General features: G+C 47.3%; 1 protein-coding gene across 1 annotated transcript; it reads right to left on the reverse strand.

Moving 5' to 3' along the window:
• Window positions 1-27: 27 nt before the first annotated feature.
• LOC148508029 (uncharacterized) lies at window positions 28-8550 on the reverse strand. Its single transcript, XM_088445281.1, has 6 exons — window positions 8517-8550; window positions 4917-5416; window positions 4199-4336; window positions 1122-1308; window positions 325-403; window positions 28-98 (listed from the first exon to the last, which is right to left on the reverse strand). Exons 2-5 carry the CDS (start codon window positions 5397-5399, stop codon window positions 378-380), a joined length of 834 nt encoding a protein of 277 aa, XP_088301407.1. The 5' UTR covers window positions 5400-5416; window positions 8517-8550; the 3' UTR covers window positions 28-98; window positions 325-377.
• Window positions 8551-15469: the final 6919 nt, after the last annotated feature.

The following is a 15469-nucleotide window of genomic DNA, read 5'->3' on the forward strand; positions in this document are numbered from 1 at the left end:
ATGCATGTTGGGGTCTGTAAAGTTTTCTTCGTTACATGAAATTGAATCCTCCATAGTGGCAGTAGATGTGCTTCCATTTAGGCTAATTACCAGTGTATCTGAAACAAAAAAGCAACATAATGGATTATTATAATGTACATGGTATTTTGCCTCTAAATCAAGGATGTAGAACTATATTTATCTATACATCCCTTCTACTTTAAGATACATAGTAAAAGTAAATTAATTTCCTATTCTATTAGTTTGAGATACATTTTGTGTTCAGCTCTCCATATGCGGTATATTAGACTGTCTACAGACATTGCAATAACAACCTCATCCTACCTGGGGATATGGAGGTATGATTATCCTCCATCATCACGTTCTTGTACAGACCCCTATGTTCCTCTATATACTCCTCCTCCTGCATGGAGAGATAGACAGTGACATCCTGACACCTTATAGGAACCTGACACACACAATGATACAGTCATCACCCAGACACATCCCCTGGTGTTACTGTATAATGCCCCATTCCCAGCAGTCACCTCTCCAGTCATCACCCAGACACATCCCCCGGTGTTACTGTATAATGTCCCATTCCCAGCAGTCACCTCTCCAGTCATCACCCAGACACATCCCCTGGTGTTACTGTATAATGTCCCATTCCCAGCAGTCACCTCTCCAGTCATCACCCAGACACATCCCCCGGTGTTACTGTATAATGTCCCATTCCCAGCAGTCACCTCTCCAGTCATCACCCAGACACATCCCCTGGTGTTACTGTATAATGTCCCATTCCCAGCAGTCACCTCTCCAGTCATCACCCAGACACATCCCCTGGTGTTACTGTATAATGTCCTATTCCCAGCAGTCACCTCTCCAGTCATCACCCAGACACATCCCCTGGTGTTACTGTATAATGTCCCACTCCCAGCAGTCACCTCTCCAGTCATCACCCAGACACATCCCCTGGTGTTACTGTATAATGTCCCATTCCCAGCAGTCACCTCTCCAGTCATCACCCAGACACATCCCCTGGTGTTACTGTATAATGTACCATTCCCAGCAGTCACCTCTCCAGTCATCACCCAGACACATCCCCCGGTGTTACTGTATAATGTCCCATTCCCAGCAGTCACCTCTCCAGAGCAGCTGAATTATCTTGTTGGTGAGATCCAGGATCTTCTGGTCATTGTGTCTCTCATGTATCAGTGAGTGAGGTGGAGGCACCGTGATGGGGCTCTGGGTCCTGCTCTGTCCTCCTGACACAAAAGGAGAACTGCTGGGTGTGAAACTGTCACCAGGTTTCTTCACAATTATATATTCCTACATATTGAGAGACACTAATAAATATCACTGTGCAGAGACAGATACCCTCCGCAGAAACATTTCCCACTCACTAGATTCTTCTCCTTATCTAATGTGTAAATAATCCACTTATACATAAGGATTAAAAAACAAACAAAAAAACATTCTAATTGTCAAACCTCTCTAGTGATGTCACTATTCCCGTGTTCCCTCTAGACATGAGCCACATCAGTGTTTTATTATTTGAGATAAGTTTAATGGTCTCTGTAAAAGAACATACAAAAAAATAACATAATTCTACTACAACTACAATAAAAGTAATGTGACTATTGTGTGAAAGGCAGGGTCCGGTGTAGAGGCTGGTATGAGATAGACAAGGAGTGCTGCGATTTTATTTTTTGTTTAAGGCGTTTTAGTGGGATGGCAGAAAACTTAATTTTTTATTTCTAGTCATTAGTGCATATTATAAATAGTGTCACGTGTAACAGATATAGCAGTCAATGCAGGGCCGAAACTAGGATATCTGTCACCCGGTGCAAGGCAGCAATTTTGCGCCCCCTCCGTTCCCGTACCTGGATTTTGTCCTTGCTCCTCCATAAGGCAGTGCATTACTCAGACGTCCCTGGTATAGTGACTTACATTATTCCATACACCATAATGCCCATTACACATTATGCCACACACTGTAATGCCTATTACCAAAGTGCCACTTACATATTTGCCCGACACCATTTTATGCCCCACAGTAATGCTTCTAATTACTTTAAAATTACCTGCTCGTTGCCATGGGGTTTCATGCTTGTTAGGTGATTTATGCTCATTGCCAGGGGGTTTCATGCTTGTTGTCAGGGATTCCATGCTCGTTGCCATGGGGTTCCATGCTCGTTGCCATGGGGTTCCATGCTCGTTGCCATGGGGTTCCATGCTCGTTGCCATGGGGGTTTATGCTCATTGCCAGGGGGGTTTGAAGGGAGAAGATGCAGCTCTCAGCATCCTCTCCCTGCAGCGCCAGCGTTCCCGGCACTTCCGGGAACGCTGTGTGCATTGCGCTCTGCTAACAGACACTAGAGGTCCAGTAGGACCTCTAGCATCTGTCTCTTCCTTGGCGGTGGCCATTTTTTGATGGCCGTTTTCAGCAGAGTCCATGCGGACGGCTAGTCCGCATGGAATCTGCTGAAAACGGCCATCCAAAAATGGCCGCCGCCAAGAAAGAGACAGACACTAGAGGTCCAGAAAGGACCTCTAGCATTAGTCTCCTCTTCGGCGGCGGCCATTTTCAGATGGCAGAGTCTGCTTATTCACCCCCCCCGCAATCCCCTCCCGGTGCACGTGCACCTCTAGCCCCCCCCTAGTTGCGGCCCTGAGTCAATGCCCACTAGCAATGTCAGACTGGGACACAACAAACCCAAATGTGCAATGCAGTGGTAGGGACCTATGCCAGCCACCAGTCCGTGTTCCTGCTCCACCAAATCACAGACCTTCTTATCGAGTAATAATGTATATTACGTGTGCACGGTCTGGAACCTGGCCCAAAAGGGAGGAGGAGAAGTCTTCAGGCAGATTTTACCTGTCCCCCTGTGGGCCAGTCCTACCCTGCTATTTAGAATATCCCTAGGGTAGACCAGACTACTATGTACCACTTCATCAATTGCAGCCGAGCACACACTGAGTGCGTACTCATTTGGTAATAAAGCTAGAGGGTGCGGGCCATACTGTTTGTTGAGAAGGTGACATGATTATTATAGGTGTTCTCTTTGACTAGAGAGGAGATAGAGGATTTTGTGATTCTCTCTTGCACAGTGGACCAAGTGTCCTCATCCGGTGGGCCCTCTACGCTGCCAAAATTTTTCACCCAACTAAGCTTGGGTTTCATGATCTAGGTTTGCTTGGCAGTTAACAAAAGGTTGTAAAGTACAGAATTAATCCCATTAATCCCTTAAAGATTTTGGAGGCATAGAGTTTCAAGTGAGGTTGTGAGTCTAGTGATGTACTGGTTGGGAAAGGAGTCTAATATATATATCAATTGTAGGTATACTAATCGGGAGTTCAAATTATATTGCAGGGTATCCGGACTAAAGGACGTCTGACACCATAATCCATAACTGAAAACGAGTTAGCCAATATCCCGAGGAGGGGATAATCTGGGCTCTGACAAAGGAGGGTAAATTGGGGAAGGAAGAGAAGTGGTTTTATAGCACAGTTTACAATAATCTCATCTGTGTCAGGAAAACGAGGTGACTCGGTGTGATAGCGCCAAGTTGGGTCTAGTGGAGGCTTCATCTGAAGGACCACTCACTATTCCACCCGAGCAATAGAGGAAACATTTATGCCACTTTAGATAATGGATGAAAAATGTTACGCATCCGTGCCTGCGCCGTTTGCGGGGCACACACCTGTGTCGTTATGCAAATGCCGCTACTAAGCCCTTCCCCAGTGTACTGGGACGCCCACGGTTAGCATTCCGTCGCACCATTGAACTTGAATGTCTTTGCTGTCTGAAGAAAGGTGTATAATCGCTCCCAGGGGCTCATTGACCAGGGCAAAAGTCACAGGACATTCCTGTCTAGTGCCACTTGTTATGGAACAGAACTTTGCTAAAAGGCAAGTAGCGTTTAATAACTCGGTTTGATCCATTCTTCAACTGGTATATCCTGACAATATGTGTGTCTGTCTGATTGAATCAAAAGTTCTGAAAATGTTTATAAGTACCTTCAAAATGTGGAGATGTCATTCAAGTTTGATTTCTATGACATTCCAAGAACACCCCAGTCAGATTCCCGTTTTATTACGAGTTATAGCAGTGATGTCGCTGAGTCATTCCCAGAATCCCTCACCTCTACCATAAGCTCCCTGTTTAATTAATCGAAAAAAGAGTGATGTCACTATGTTTATTCACAGAATCGCTCACCCGTCCAATCAGGAGGTAGATGATTTCCAGTGTGAGATTTAATATCTTTTCAATCATTCTGTTCCTGGCCTGTCCTTTGGAGTCATATGAATCTTCTTGGAAAGACTGAGTGGATCTATTTGTGGGCTTTGTGTTATCCTAGATGTGGACGGTATACAGGATTTATGTAAAGCGCATTTACAGTTGAACATAAATAAAAGTTCATATTGTACAACGGTACAACAATGTGTCTTATCATTAGCGCTGATTACTTGTAAAATATATTAATTTCATATATTAGGCCTGTCTCTCTTCAGGAATAATCAGAGCACTATGCTGCTACTAAATTACCCAGGTGCCACCATGTTGCAGTGAGACTGTGTAGCAGTATGTGATCCCTACTTTCAGGATCTTTCCTTAAGTCTTGAGTTACTCAAACGATACAGAGTAGTACAGTGGTTAGCATTGCCGCCTCGCAGCACTGGGGCCATGGGTTTGATCCAACCACAGCACAGCGGCCACGGGGTCAATTACAGCCCCAGAGCTGGGGCCACGGGGTCGATTCCAACCACACCACTATCTGTGTGGAGTCTATATGTTCTCCTTGCATGATCATCCGGCTTCCACCCACAGCTCAAATACACACCGGTAGGTTAATGTTTGTGTGGGAGGTGGTTTAGCTCCAGTGGAGTACATTTTCAATGTAAGATTGCACGACAACAGATTTTCTATCACTTACCGGTACATACTGGCAACAGTCTGGAAAAGGCAATGGTCCGCTGTCAGCTAAATCAAAGGAATTGTTGGTCCTTTGATTTGAATTCACATCAAAGGAGATTTTTGCTTGGCATGGTCCATCTTTGACACTCGGAACTGCGGAACAGTCCATTCGCATTCTCTTATGTGGCGGTTTCCACGGCCCGTCACTAGGGAATATTGTTGGAACAGCATCTTTTTTTAAAATGCTTTCCTGCCCTTGTAGAATATAAGACTGGCTGGTAAAATGTTCTTCACATATTCGTAATGTGTTGTATCTTTCCCCCTGAAATATTTTCTCAGCGGTTTCACTAAGGTTCTCGATCAGCTGCCCGCCCTGCTCAATGAGCCCCAGCCATGTTTTGATTCCCTCCAGGCTGTTCGGAAACATGTGCATAACCATATTAGGGTTAGTGGATGTTTTCCCTGCGCTATTAGTGCATCTGTCTACGAAGCACTTCGCCATTTTGTTTTGCTTCAATTCTGTAAGACATCAGAAGAACTTTATTTAAACTTTCCTTGAAGACACAACTTGTAAACGTAGAAGTATGACCTTGAATAAAGCCTGGAGCTCCGATTAGTCTAGTGTTCATTCTAGCACCCTGCACCTGTCACGGGATGTAGTTATAAGACTGGAGGCTGCGATGCCGCCGGTCTCAATACAGAGAGGGAAATCCTGACAAGGGACTTAAAATAGGCGTCGTAATACTGACGCCTATCTTAATCCCGACGCCGGAACACCAGCCCGAACGAGGTAAGTCCGTGGCGCCCTTTTCATTAACCACGCGGGAGGCGGGGGTTAGGTTTAGGGAGCGTAGCGAGGTTAGGGATAGGTTTTTTTTGGGGGGAGGTTAGGGTTAGGCACCCCTAGGGGGGAGGGTCAGAGCTAGGCACCACTGAGGGGGGGGGGGTTAGGTTTAGGCACGAAGGGGGGAAGGTTAGGCACTAACAGGGAGGGTTAGGGTGTGGGGTGGGGAGGGTTAGGGGGGGGAAGGGTAAGTATACTTACTCAGCCCGTCGGGATACCAACCATCGGAATGCCGCTGTCTGTATTCTAACAAGAGGCATCCCGACAGCCGGCATTACATACCCATTTCCCTGTCACAACCGGTGCAGTTCCTCTTTCCTGCCTGGGGTGTCGCTCTCTGCTATGGAACTTCTACCACACTCTGGTCTGTATCTTAGCAGTTTGTTGCATTAGCCGAGTGTGCTAGAAGCACCAGAGCAGAGAGCGACACACCAGGCAGGAAACGGGTTGTGACAGGTGCAGGGTGCTAGAATGAACACTATTAGTCTACACAAGTAACTTTCTATCTTTCTCTTTATTATCGCCTTACACTTATCCCTAAAAAAAAGTTTTAATTATTGTACAATTACAGACTGTTCTCCTTGTCGTTTCTTTCAAACATCCAATAAACTCTTACCCCATATCCATTAGAAGCACACCCTATAGGCTGTATGTTAAATAAAATGCTAATGCAACAACCAGGCAATGATTCTGAGTGGTATACAAAAGCGAATGCCGCTACAAACTCCTTCCGTAGTGTACATCCGTACGGCAGAATGTGCAAGGCCTGCGTCTGTGCGTCTGTGTACGCAGCCAATTGCATTGACACGCCAGCGACACTCCCATGACGCCCACTGATTGGCCCATTTCTGTGTGCACTAGTAGCCACCGCCCAGGAACGCCCATCACTTTTCTGACACCCTTCTAATACCGTCTGTCCTGGCCGCAACAGCACCTTTGTGCCGTAGGGCTTTCCAGGATATTTTTGGCCATGCACAGTTGCAAATAATCGTTCAACTACGGGAGCATCGGCAGTGCGTTGAGATTGCATGCTCCTCAGTATCAGGCCCCCATGCTGCATTACCAGTAATATTCCGATCTGGCAGCCCGTAATGACTGAGGACCGGCACTTAGGCTGAGCTTTATTACCATGATATGTGGCGAATGAATGGATGGCATGCCAACATTAAGGGGGAAATATATTTTAATGAGGGTGGGTATAAGTCAATATAAAGTTAATTACCAGGGTGTACATGTGGACCAAACAGGTCCTTGCAATATTTAGTGCAGGCGTGGAAAAGCAATGGCATCAATGTGATTGTGGATTAAACTTAGATAAAGAACGAACTGTGGTAGATAGTTATAAAACTGGACCTATGATTTTCCTGGGTCTGCCAGATCCCAGGGGCGGAATTATAAATCCTCATTGTTTGATCTGGCCCTTGGGATTTTTCCGGTAGGCATCACAGTCTTACCTCCCCCCATACATCATACATGCCCCACTAGCTGTGTTCCTGTTCTTACAACCCCCCCATACATCATACATGTCCCACTAGCTGTGTACCTGTTCTTACCTCCCCCCATACATCATACATGTCCCACTAGCTGTGTACCTGTTCTTACCTCCCCCCATACATCATACATGCCCCACTAGCTGTGTTCCTGTTCTTACAACCCCCCATACATCATACATGTCCCACTAGCTGTGTACCTGTTCTTACCTCCCCCCATACATCATACATGTCCCACTAGCTGTGTTCCTGTTCTTACCTCCCCCCATACATCATACATGTCCCACTAGCTGTGTACCTGTTCTTACCTCCCCCCATACATCATACATGTCCCACTAGCTGTGTTCCTGTTCTTACAACCCCCCATACATCATACATGTCCCACTAGCTGTGTACCTGTTCTTACCTCCCCCCATACATCATACATGTCCCACTAGCTGTGTTCCTGTTCTTACCTCCCCCCATACATCATACATGTCCCACTAGCTGTGTACCTGTTCTTACCTCCCCCCATACATCATACATGTCCCACTAGCTGTGTTCCTGTTCTTACCTCCCCCCATACATCATACATGTCCCACTAGCTGTGTTCCTGTTCTTACAACCCCCATGCTTCATATATACCCCACTAGCTATGTACCTGTTCTTACCTCCCTCTAGCTGTGTACCTGTACTTACTCCGCCCCCCATACATCATACATGCCCCACTAGCTGTGTACCTGTTCTTACCTCCCCCCATACATGTCCCACTAGCTGTGTACCTGTTATTACCTCCCCCCTTACATCATACATGCCCCACTTGCTGTGTACCTGTTCTTACCTACACTCATACATGCCCCACTAGCTGTGTACCTGTTCTTACTCCCACCCATCCATCTAACTGTTAGATGGATGGGCGGGAGTAAGAACAGGTACACAGCTAGTGGGACATGTTAGGTTCTGACATGTCCCACTAGCTGTGTACCTGTTTTTACTTCCCCCATACATCACATATACCCCACTAGCTGTGTACCTGTTTTACTTCCCTCCATACATGCCCCACTAGCTGTGTACCTCTGTTCCCACTTCACTTTAGACCTAACCTTCCCTCCATACATGCCAGTTCCCTCTAGCCTGTGATAAGTTGCATTGGACATGCCTGGGTGACTGCAACTTTCCAGGCAGTAGGTGTCCTTAGACCAAATTGTACTGTGATACTTCAAAGTCTCTGCCAAGCTTTGTGCCAGTATAGAGGACGAATGATGATAATAACAATAATAATTCCCCATGTCTACAACACACTGACCTGGAAAGAGTTTCCAGCAACAGCAATGCCTGCCACTGTCATGGGACAAGCTGAACCAATCCCAAAGCTGCAATGGTTCCCAGCTACAGAGGGGAGGGGGGCTGGGGGGGTCAGATCGTTTAACTCTTTCATGGGCGTCTACATTTCTGCAAAACCTGTACATTTACTACGCAGTACCACTCTAACCCCAATAACCAAGGAATTAAAAACAAATGTCAGAAAAGAAAGCATTGCTAATAATAATAATTAGGAATGATCTGTATTACTGAAGGAAAAAGCTACTATAGATACATAAGAAGGAGTACAAACTTAGCTGGCAGACTAATACAAAATGTATTGTTTAGCATACAGGGTAAATACTGGCTGCTTAATGTCTAGGGTGGGTACGCACTTGCACGATATCTGGCCAAATTTGCCGTATTTTAACGACAAATCGGGCATATCGTGCAGTGTGTATGCCCGATTGCGTGCTCCCACGGGACGCCTGTGATATCGTGTGATTGGCCGTGCTGTACGGCCAATCACACGATATCGCACGCGGTGCAGTGCATATGAATGAAGGACGGAACGACACATCGTCCCAATGTTCATTAAATATTCTAATGTGTACCGGCAATCTTGCATGGTCCAGGGTAAAGGTAATTCGCTCCGACCATCGGCAAGATTGCCAGTCATACAAGTGTGTGGCAATTCTGCAATCGATTGAAAAAGGGAAATATTTTTAGACACAATCGATTGCAGATTGCACCATTGCTGCAATCAATTTCTGATGTATGGGGGCCTTTACTCTGCAATTTAGAGTTCAATTTGGACAAGACCCTCCCAAATCTATTACTCACTTGCATGCAAAGTGGCTGTAATTGTAGGCAGCCGCAGAAGCCTGATTTGCTACGTTATTATTCTAACACGCAAAATGGTGGTTGCTCAAATCAATTTATAAGCCCGTAATTTACAGGTGAATGTAAGGTAGAGGTTAATAATACAAGAAAAGAACCAGATAAAACATTCCCCCAGTACTCTGCACATAGGGGCTGATCCAGCAGAGGACGCAGTTCAGCACACTAATGTAGATTCCCGATTATCGTGAATCTGTGCATGCGCAGGACCCGTTTTGCGCATGTGCGGAAAGGGTCCTGCGTGATCGCACGCAGGCCCCCGTATGCCTCTGCCTGATTGGCATTTGTGGGACGGTGCGGGAAAGGCCTGCGTTCACGGAAAGGGATGCATGTCGCCCCCGTTCACCGGGAGCGGCAAGGCCAGGGTCTGTGTCCATGGGCGCAGGCTTCCTAATTTTGCAGGCTATTTAGCTTACGCCATACTTGCCTAAAGCATTTCAGGAAGATTGTGAACGCAACACCTATGAGTTTGGCGGTAAAGTGGGCGTGTACTGCTACATCTGAAAGGCGTGTCATACATCTTACAGCCAAATATAAATGAGCCCGAAAGCAGTTAAGCCGTGTACACGATATTGGTGAAAGATTTCCCTTGAACTTTCTGTAGTGCAGGACAAACGATATTGGCTGTACACACTGATAGATATCTATGATTGATATCTTTCAGTGAAGTCATCCTGCCACATCTCTGAACAGGCAATTCTTGACAATATTGGCCTGCATGTTCGGACGACCAAAGATATTGTTATCGTCCAGTGGGAGCGCACATAGTTGGTTGTTAGCTGCATACACACGGAGCGATATATCGTTGAACGATATCGTTGTCGTCCATATATATCGTTCCGTGTGTACGCGCACCTTCTACTTGTTGATGGAAACATACTGATACTTTTCAGAAAATGTATGTTGCCATAGGGATCATTGGGCCTGATTCAGCAAGGATCGCAACTGCCATTACGCACACAATTGGGCGATTGTTGCATTATGTGTATGCATCGCAGTGCGCAAACCAGTCACTGCGATTGGGACTGCGATCGTAGTGACTACGCAGACCCATCACAGAGTGATTGACAGGATGTACCGTTTGGGGGCGGTGACGGGGGAGTGGTCGGCGAAAAGCAGACGTGAAAGTGCGATGCCATACGCAGCTTGGCCTTTCACTTTGTGCAATGAAGTTAGCAACTCCTGAGTACGGTCAGACATTGTGCAAGTGTGCGTGAGGTTCCGATGTTACTCGATGTTACCGATGGTTTCGCAGTCTTGCAAAGTATTATAGATGTGTGTGAGGTAAAGGGGGCGTCCTTATGTTAGGCTGCTTATAGCATAGCGATCGCAGACATTAGCATATCTTCGTGCCCATCGTGCCTTATAGTCAATGCAGGGAAATGATACTAATGATCCCATTTGAATGTATATATCTTTGTTTTTTTATATATATACAGTATATATATATATATATATATATTATATATATTAAAAAAACAATGGGGGTAAGGTGCAATCATGGAGATTGCTAAACTTTCCAGGGAGTCAGGGAGACTGTTAGGGGTATATTTACTAAAGTAAGAGTTTTTAGAAGAGGAGATGTTGCCGGTAGCAACCAATCAGATTCTACTTAACATTTAACTAGCATCTTCTAGAAGATAATAGCTAGTATCTGATTGATTGCTATGGGCAACATCTCCAGTTGTAAAATCTCTTACTTTAGTAAATATACCCCTTACTATTTCAGGGAGTCTCCCTGACAATCAGGGAGTATAGGCAAGTATGGCTTACGCATGCCTGGCCAAAGGAACATCCATTGCGACCGACTCCGATGGTGGTCCCAGACTGTGACCTCGGAGGCAGCGCTGGGATCGCAGATGCAGCAAAGAGGTGTCAGATACCTCCTGCTGCATTCGCATTTTAGCAGAACGGAATTGCAAAGCCACTTGTGTGTCTGGCTATGCAATTCCGTCCTCTGCTGAAACAGGCCCATAGGCCAGTAAAGAGATTTGCATCTCAGTACATATATTTACAAACATATAGTAAGCCACCCTCCACTCCATGGCGTCCATGCTTTTTGGTGGCCCTAATGCTACATGACAATAGCACCCACTTTGGGTCATACATTCTTTTATGCTACATGATAATAGCTCATACATTTATATATTTCAAAATTGAGAGCTTAATCACCTGGAGGCACCCCAGGAACCTCCAATATGGCCCTACAAGGACCACCACACCCTTCAACTACTGAACCCATCCATACTAAATCAAGATTCTGTTCAGCTAATGGGTGGGTCCAAGCGGGAAGCCGTGCCACCCCAGTTGCCCCAACCGCCAACTTTAGTATCGGCACGTGCACCAGCCCCATGCTCTGTGCAGGAGATCCGTCAGAGACAGGCTCCACCTGGCTCAGAACAGGGTGGACATACGCAAACATGCATAAGTTCACACCTGTGCGTGCACTGTGGCCCTGATTCAGACCCGCTCGCTGACGGAGGCAGCTCGCAGGTCTGATGGGCGTTTTTTGGGGGGGCCGGCCTCCAGGCCGCTCGCACAGCTGTGGGTGACCACCCATGGCTTGTGCGAGCGGCCTGGCGATGGTACCGATTATCGTGACCATCGGGCTTGCGACGAGACCCTTGTGGTAGGGTCTCGTCAACCGCAAGCCCCAGTGAACTTCCTGCTCTTCTAGAGTTAGTAGGGCCGCCCACAAACCTTCATTTGGTCAGCCATCCCCCCTCCCCGCCTACAAAACGGGGCGAGCGGTCGATCAACATCGACAGCCGCCCCGTTTTGTTGCGAGCCCCGGAGCGTGTGATTTCTCGCTCGAAGCAGGGTTCGCGCGTGCGCACTGCCCCGCCATTGACTTGCTTGCGAGCGGGTCTGAATCAGGCCCTGTATGCAAAGACTCTCCATTTGCATCCATGCTAATAGATCCGTTCGGCTTAGTCTGTTCCCATCTGCCCCGCCCGCAGTGCAAGATGGTTTTGCCATGGTGCAAAGTTACACATTAAGGGCCTGATTCAGAGGGGGCAGTGTTTTTTTATGTCTGTGCATGCGTCAGAGTCGCACTGCCCAATGCGTCCCAGTGGTTACTGCACGTAGACGCAGAAGGATTTGGTCACGAGAGTGTGGATTTTAGTGGGGGCGTTCCTTGGAGGTAACGGAGGGGAGGGGGTGGCTAGGCAGACGTGGGCGTGTTGCTGACAGTGGCTGCATCTAAAGACACAGAATCGCTTGCGCAGTGCGCCATGTTCAGACAGAGAAACTGCGCCTGCCATAGGGCTGGTGCAGGTATCGATGGTGCATCCGATGTTTGTCTAAAGATGCACCCAGCCAGATTTGCACCACTGCAAGTGGGCATCTCACTATGATCAGATTGTGCCGCTGCATTAGCATAAAGACGCGGCTGCGTTCACCTCCAAGTAGTTTTATGTGTTGTGGTTGTGCTCTATATAAATTTATGTAAATATAACTTTTTAGTAAAAAAAAAAAAAAAAGTTTACGGTAGCTGGTCATACGATATAGATAAATAGCCCGCCTGAGCCAGAAATGCACGTAAAGCAGCCGCAATTGCTGAGAAATAAATGTGGATCTCTGTATTCAGAGCCGGCCCCATCCATCCGCTTAGTTATATCTCCCCTTGTCAGCCACAAGAGGAGATCTAACTCAGGGCCTGATTCAGAGCCGGACGCTATTTGCGCTCGCTCGTTCAGAAAAGGGGGCCGGATATTTAAATAGAGCGCTCGCTCTTTGCGGTCTGTTGACGCCTCTATGTCTGAGCGAGCGAACGAAATATGCGCTCGCTATTTTGTAAAGACGCCCCCTGGCCGTTCGCATCACACGTCATCTCCGCTATTTATTAGATTAATCGAGTATATCGAAAGGCGTCTGAACTGCTCGCAGTGCTTGTGGTTGGATTTTCCTACTGCAATCATGCGAACAGTTCAGGCTAAGAAACCACCAAGTGACGTGGTCGATGACGCTGCTTTGTTAATTATGCACTCCCATTAAACGCCCGTTTTGACCGTTTGGCACGCCTGCGTTCGAATCTCCACTTCCCGTTTTCAAGCACCTTCCCCTGTTAGCACCCACAAACGCCTCATCCTGTCACTCAAATTAGCAGGCACTCGCTATTTTGCGAACACACGATTGCCGACCGCACTGACTGGTTGGCGCATGCGCATTACGACCCATACGCATGCGCAGATGTGTGAACATCGCTCGCAGCGAACGAGCGGCCGCTTACGAGCGGCTCTGAATCAGGCCCTCAGATCCATATGACTCCATCATTGCTCTAGGTTGAGTTTTGCAGGCTCTGATGCTTGCGCAGTTTGCTACAATGTAACCTATGTCATTAGGCGGTTCAAATGCCAACGCTGGAAGACCAGCACCAGGGAAGATCCCGACAGCTGTAAAGGTAAGTAGTAACTAACCTACCCCCCCCCACCCTCCATTAGGGGTGCCTAACCCTAACCCCCCCTTCCCTGCAGCCTAAACCTGTCTCCCGGGGGGGGGGGTGCCTAACCCTAACCCCCCCTTCCCCTAGCCTAATCCTCCCAGGGGGTGTCTAGCCCTAAGTCCCTCCCGGGAGCCCCTAACCCTCCCCCTCCCGCGGCTGTCCTTGCCTGTCTTACCTTTGATCGGTATGCCGGGCATCGGGCTCCCGGCGTAGGTAAAACAACAGGCCTGTCATTAGACCCCTGCCGGTATTAGACAGTCCTGACTGCATCCCGCCTACCATGTAACCAGCCAGTTCTGGAATCCTCAGTGCACACGTGACCCGGCTCTCCCCGGATCTGGGCTTCCAGATTCACTTATAAAAATCACATCATGTTGGCTCCATCCCTGCGGTGTAAATGGTGCAATTCGGGGCATCACATGGAGGGGATGGGACCACCACTATGACACAATTCATTGAGGATGGCATCACCATGCCCCATATCCTGCTCATTTCACAAAGGAACCTTACCAGCTCTCTCAGGAGACAGAGGGCCTCATTCACTACGGATCGCTGTTCTGCTTATACGCACACAACTGCGTTGCTAAGATCAGCGGTGCAATATAAATGTTTACATTCGCATTGCGATCGCAGCCTGACATAAAGACACCCACTTCCCCTTACTCACATCCGTATACTTTGACAACATAGCGAAACAATCGGTAACATCAGACAGTTAATGAAGCCCTGACCTTACTCAGGAATTGCTAACTTCTGCGCACACTATGAGACCTCAGGCGGTGTCTGGTATCACAGTGGCTAATATCAATCACTCTGTCATGAGCCTATGTAGCCTCTGCGTACGCAGTTCTGAGCGCGTCTGGCTCGCGCACGTGCGCTGCATACACATGCACCGAGTGAATTAATTGACTGATTGCGTGCATATACGCAACTGCGCTTCTTGCTGAATCAGGCCCAGAGAGAGACTTGGACCCGCAGCACACACGATATGACCTATGTATACCCTGTATGCTCACACTAGCTTGACAAAGGGCTCAAAGGCGCCCAAACTGTTATGCTGTAAGCCTAATAAATAACTGCTGCTTCATGCAAGCCTGTGTGCGTTTATACCCATGTTATATCACACATAATAATGTGCATTAAACACATATACTTTTGATATACTTTTGCTAGCATTTTTTACTTGCCTTACAAAACGAACCTCCGCCACATATACAAGTGGGTATGTAGCCAGAGATGGGAAGGAGCAGTGTCTGTCATTTTATAATAATTTGCAACGTTGGCAAAATGACGGCCATTTTGTCCTGGTAAGGTCATTAAGAATATATTTTAACGTATTTTGGATTGTTCAGTGCCTCTGCTGGTAGTTCCGGATCTGTTCTCCTGATCCACATACACATTGTTGAAATGTTTCTAATGACACCCTGAAACTGGGAAAGTATCCCACTGAGGACTCTCTGGAGCCCTTTCTTGGTTATATCACGTGTGCCTGAGATCTTCAAGTGGATCCAGACAAACTCTCTTCAGTTTCACACTGGCCACAGCCGGGGGCTCTCAAGGACACTCAAAGGTTCCCTGACTTTGGGGTTAGGGTTTTCACATAAAGCAGA

Source organism: Taudactylus pleione, unplaced genomic scaffold, assembly GCF_031769625.1.
Source record: "Taudactylus pleione unplaced genomic scaffold, aTauple2 ptg000377l, whole genome shotgun sequence".
Taxonomy (NCBI): domain Eukaryota; kingdom Metazoa; phylum Chordata; class Amphibia; order Anura; family Myobatrachidae; genus Taudactylus; species Taudactylus pleione.

Coding starts and splice junctions, on each gene's coding strand:
- LOC148508029 (XM_088445281.1), bottom strand. CDS start 5,399: ATGGCGAAGTGCTTCGTAGACAGATGCACTAATAGCGCAGGGAAAACA. Junction 1,309..4,198: donor TCTACCTCCTGATTGGACGG/GTGAGCGATTCT, acceptor CTCAATATGTAG/GAATATATAATTGTGAAGAA. Junction 404..1,121: donor AATTCAGCTGCTCTGGAGAG/GTGACTGCTGGG, acceptor CTCTCCATGCAG/GAGGAGGAGTATATAGAGGA.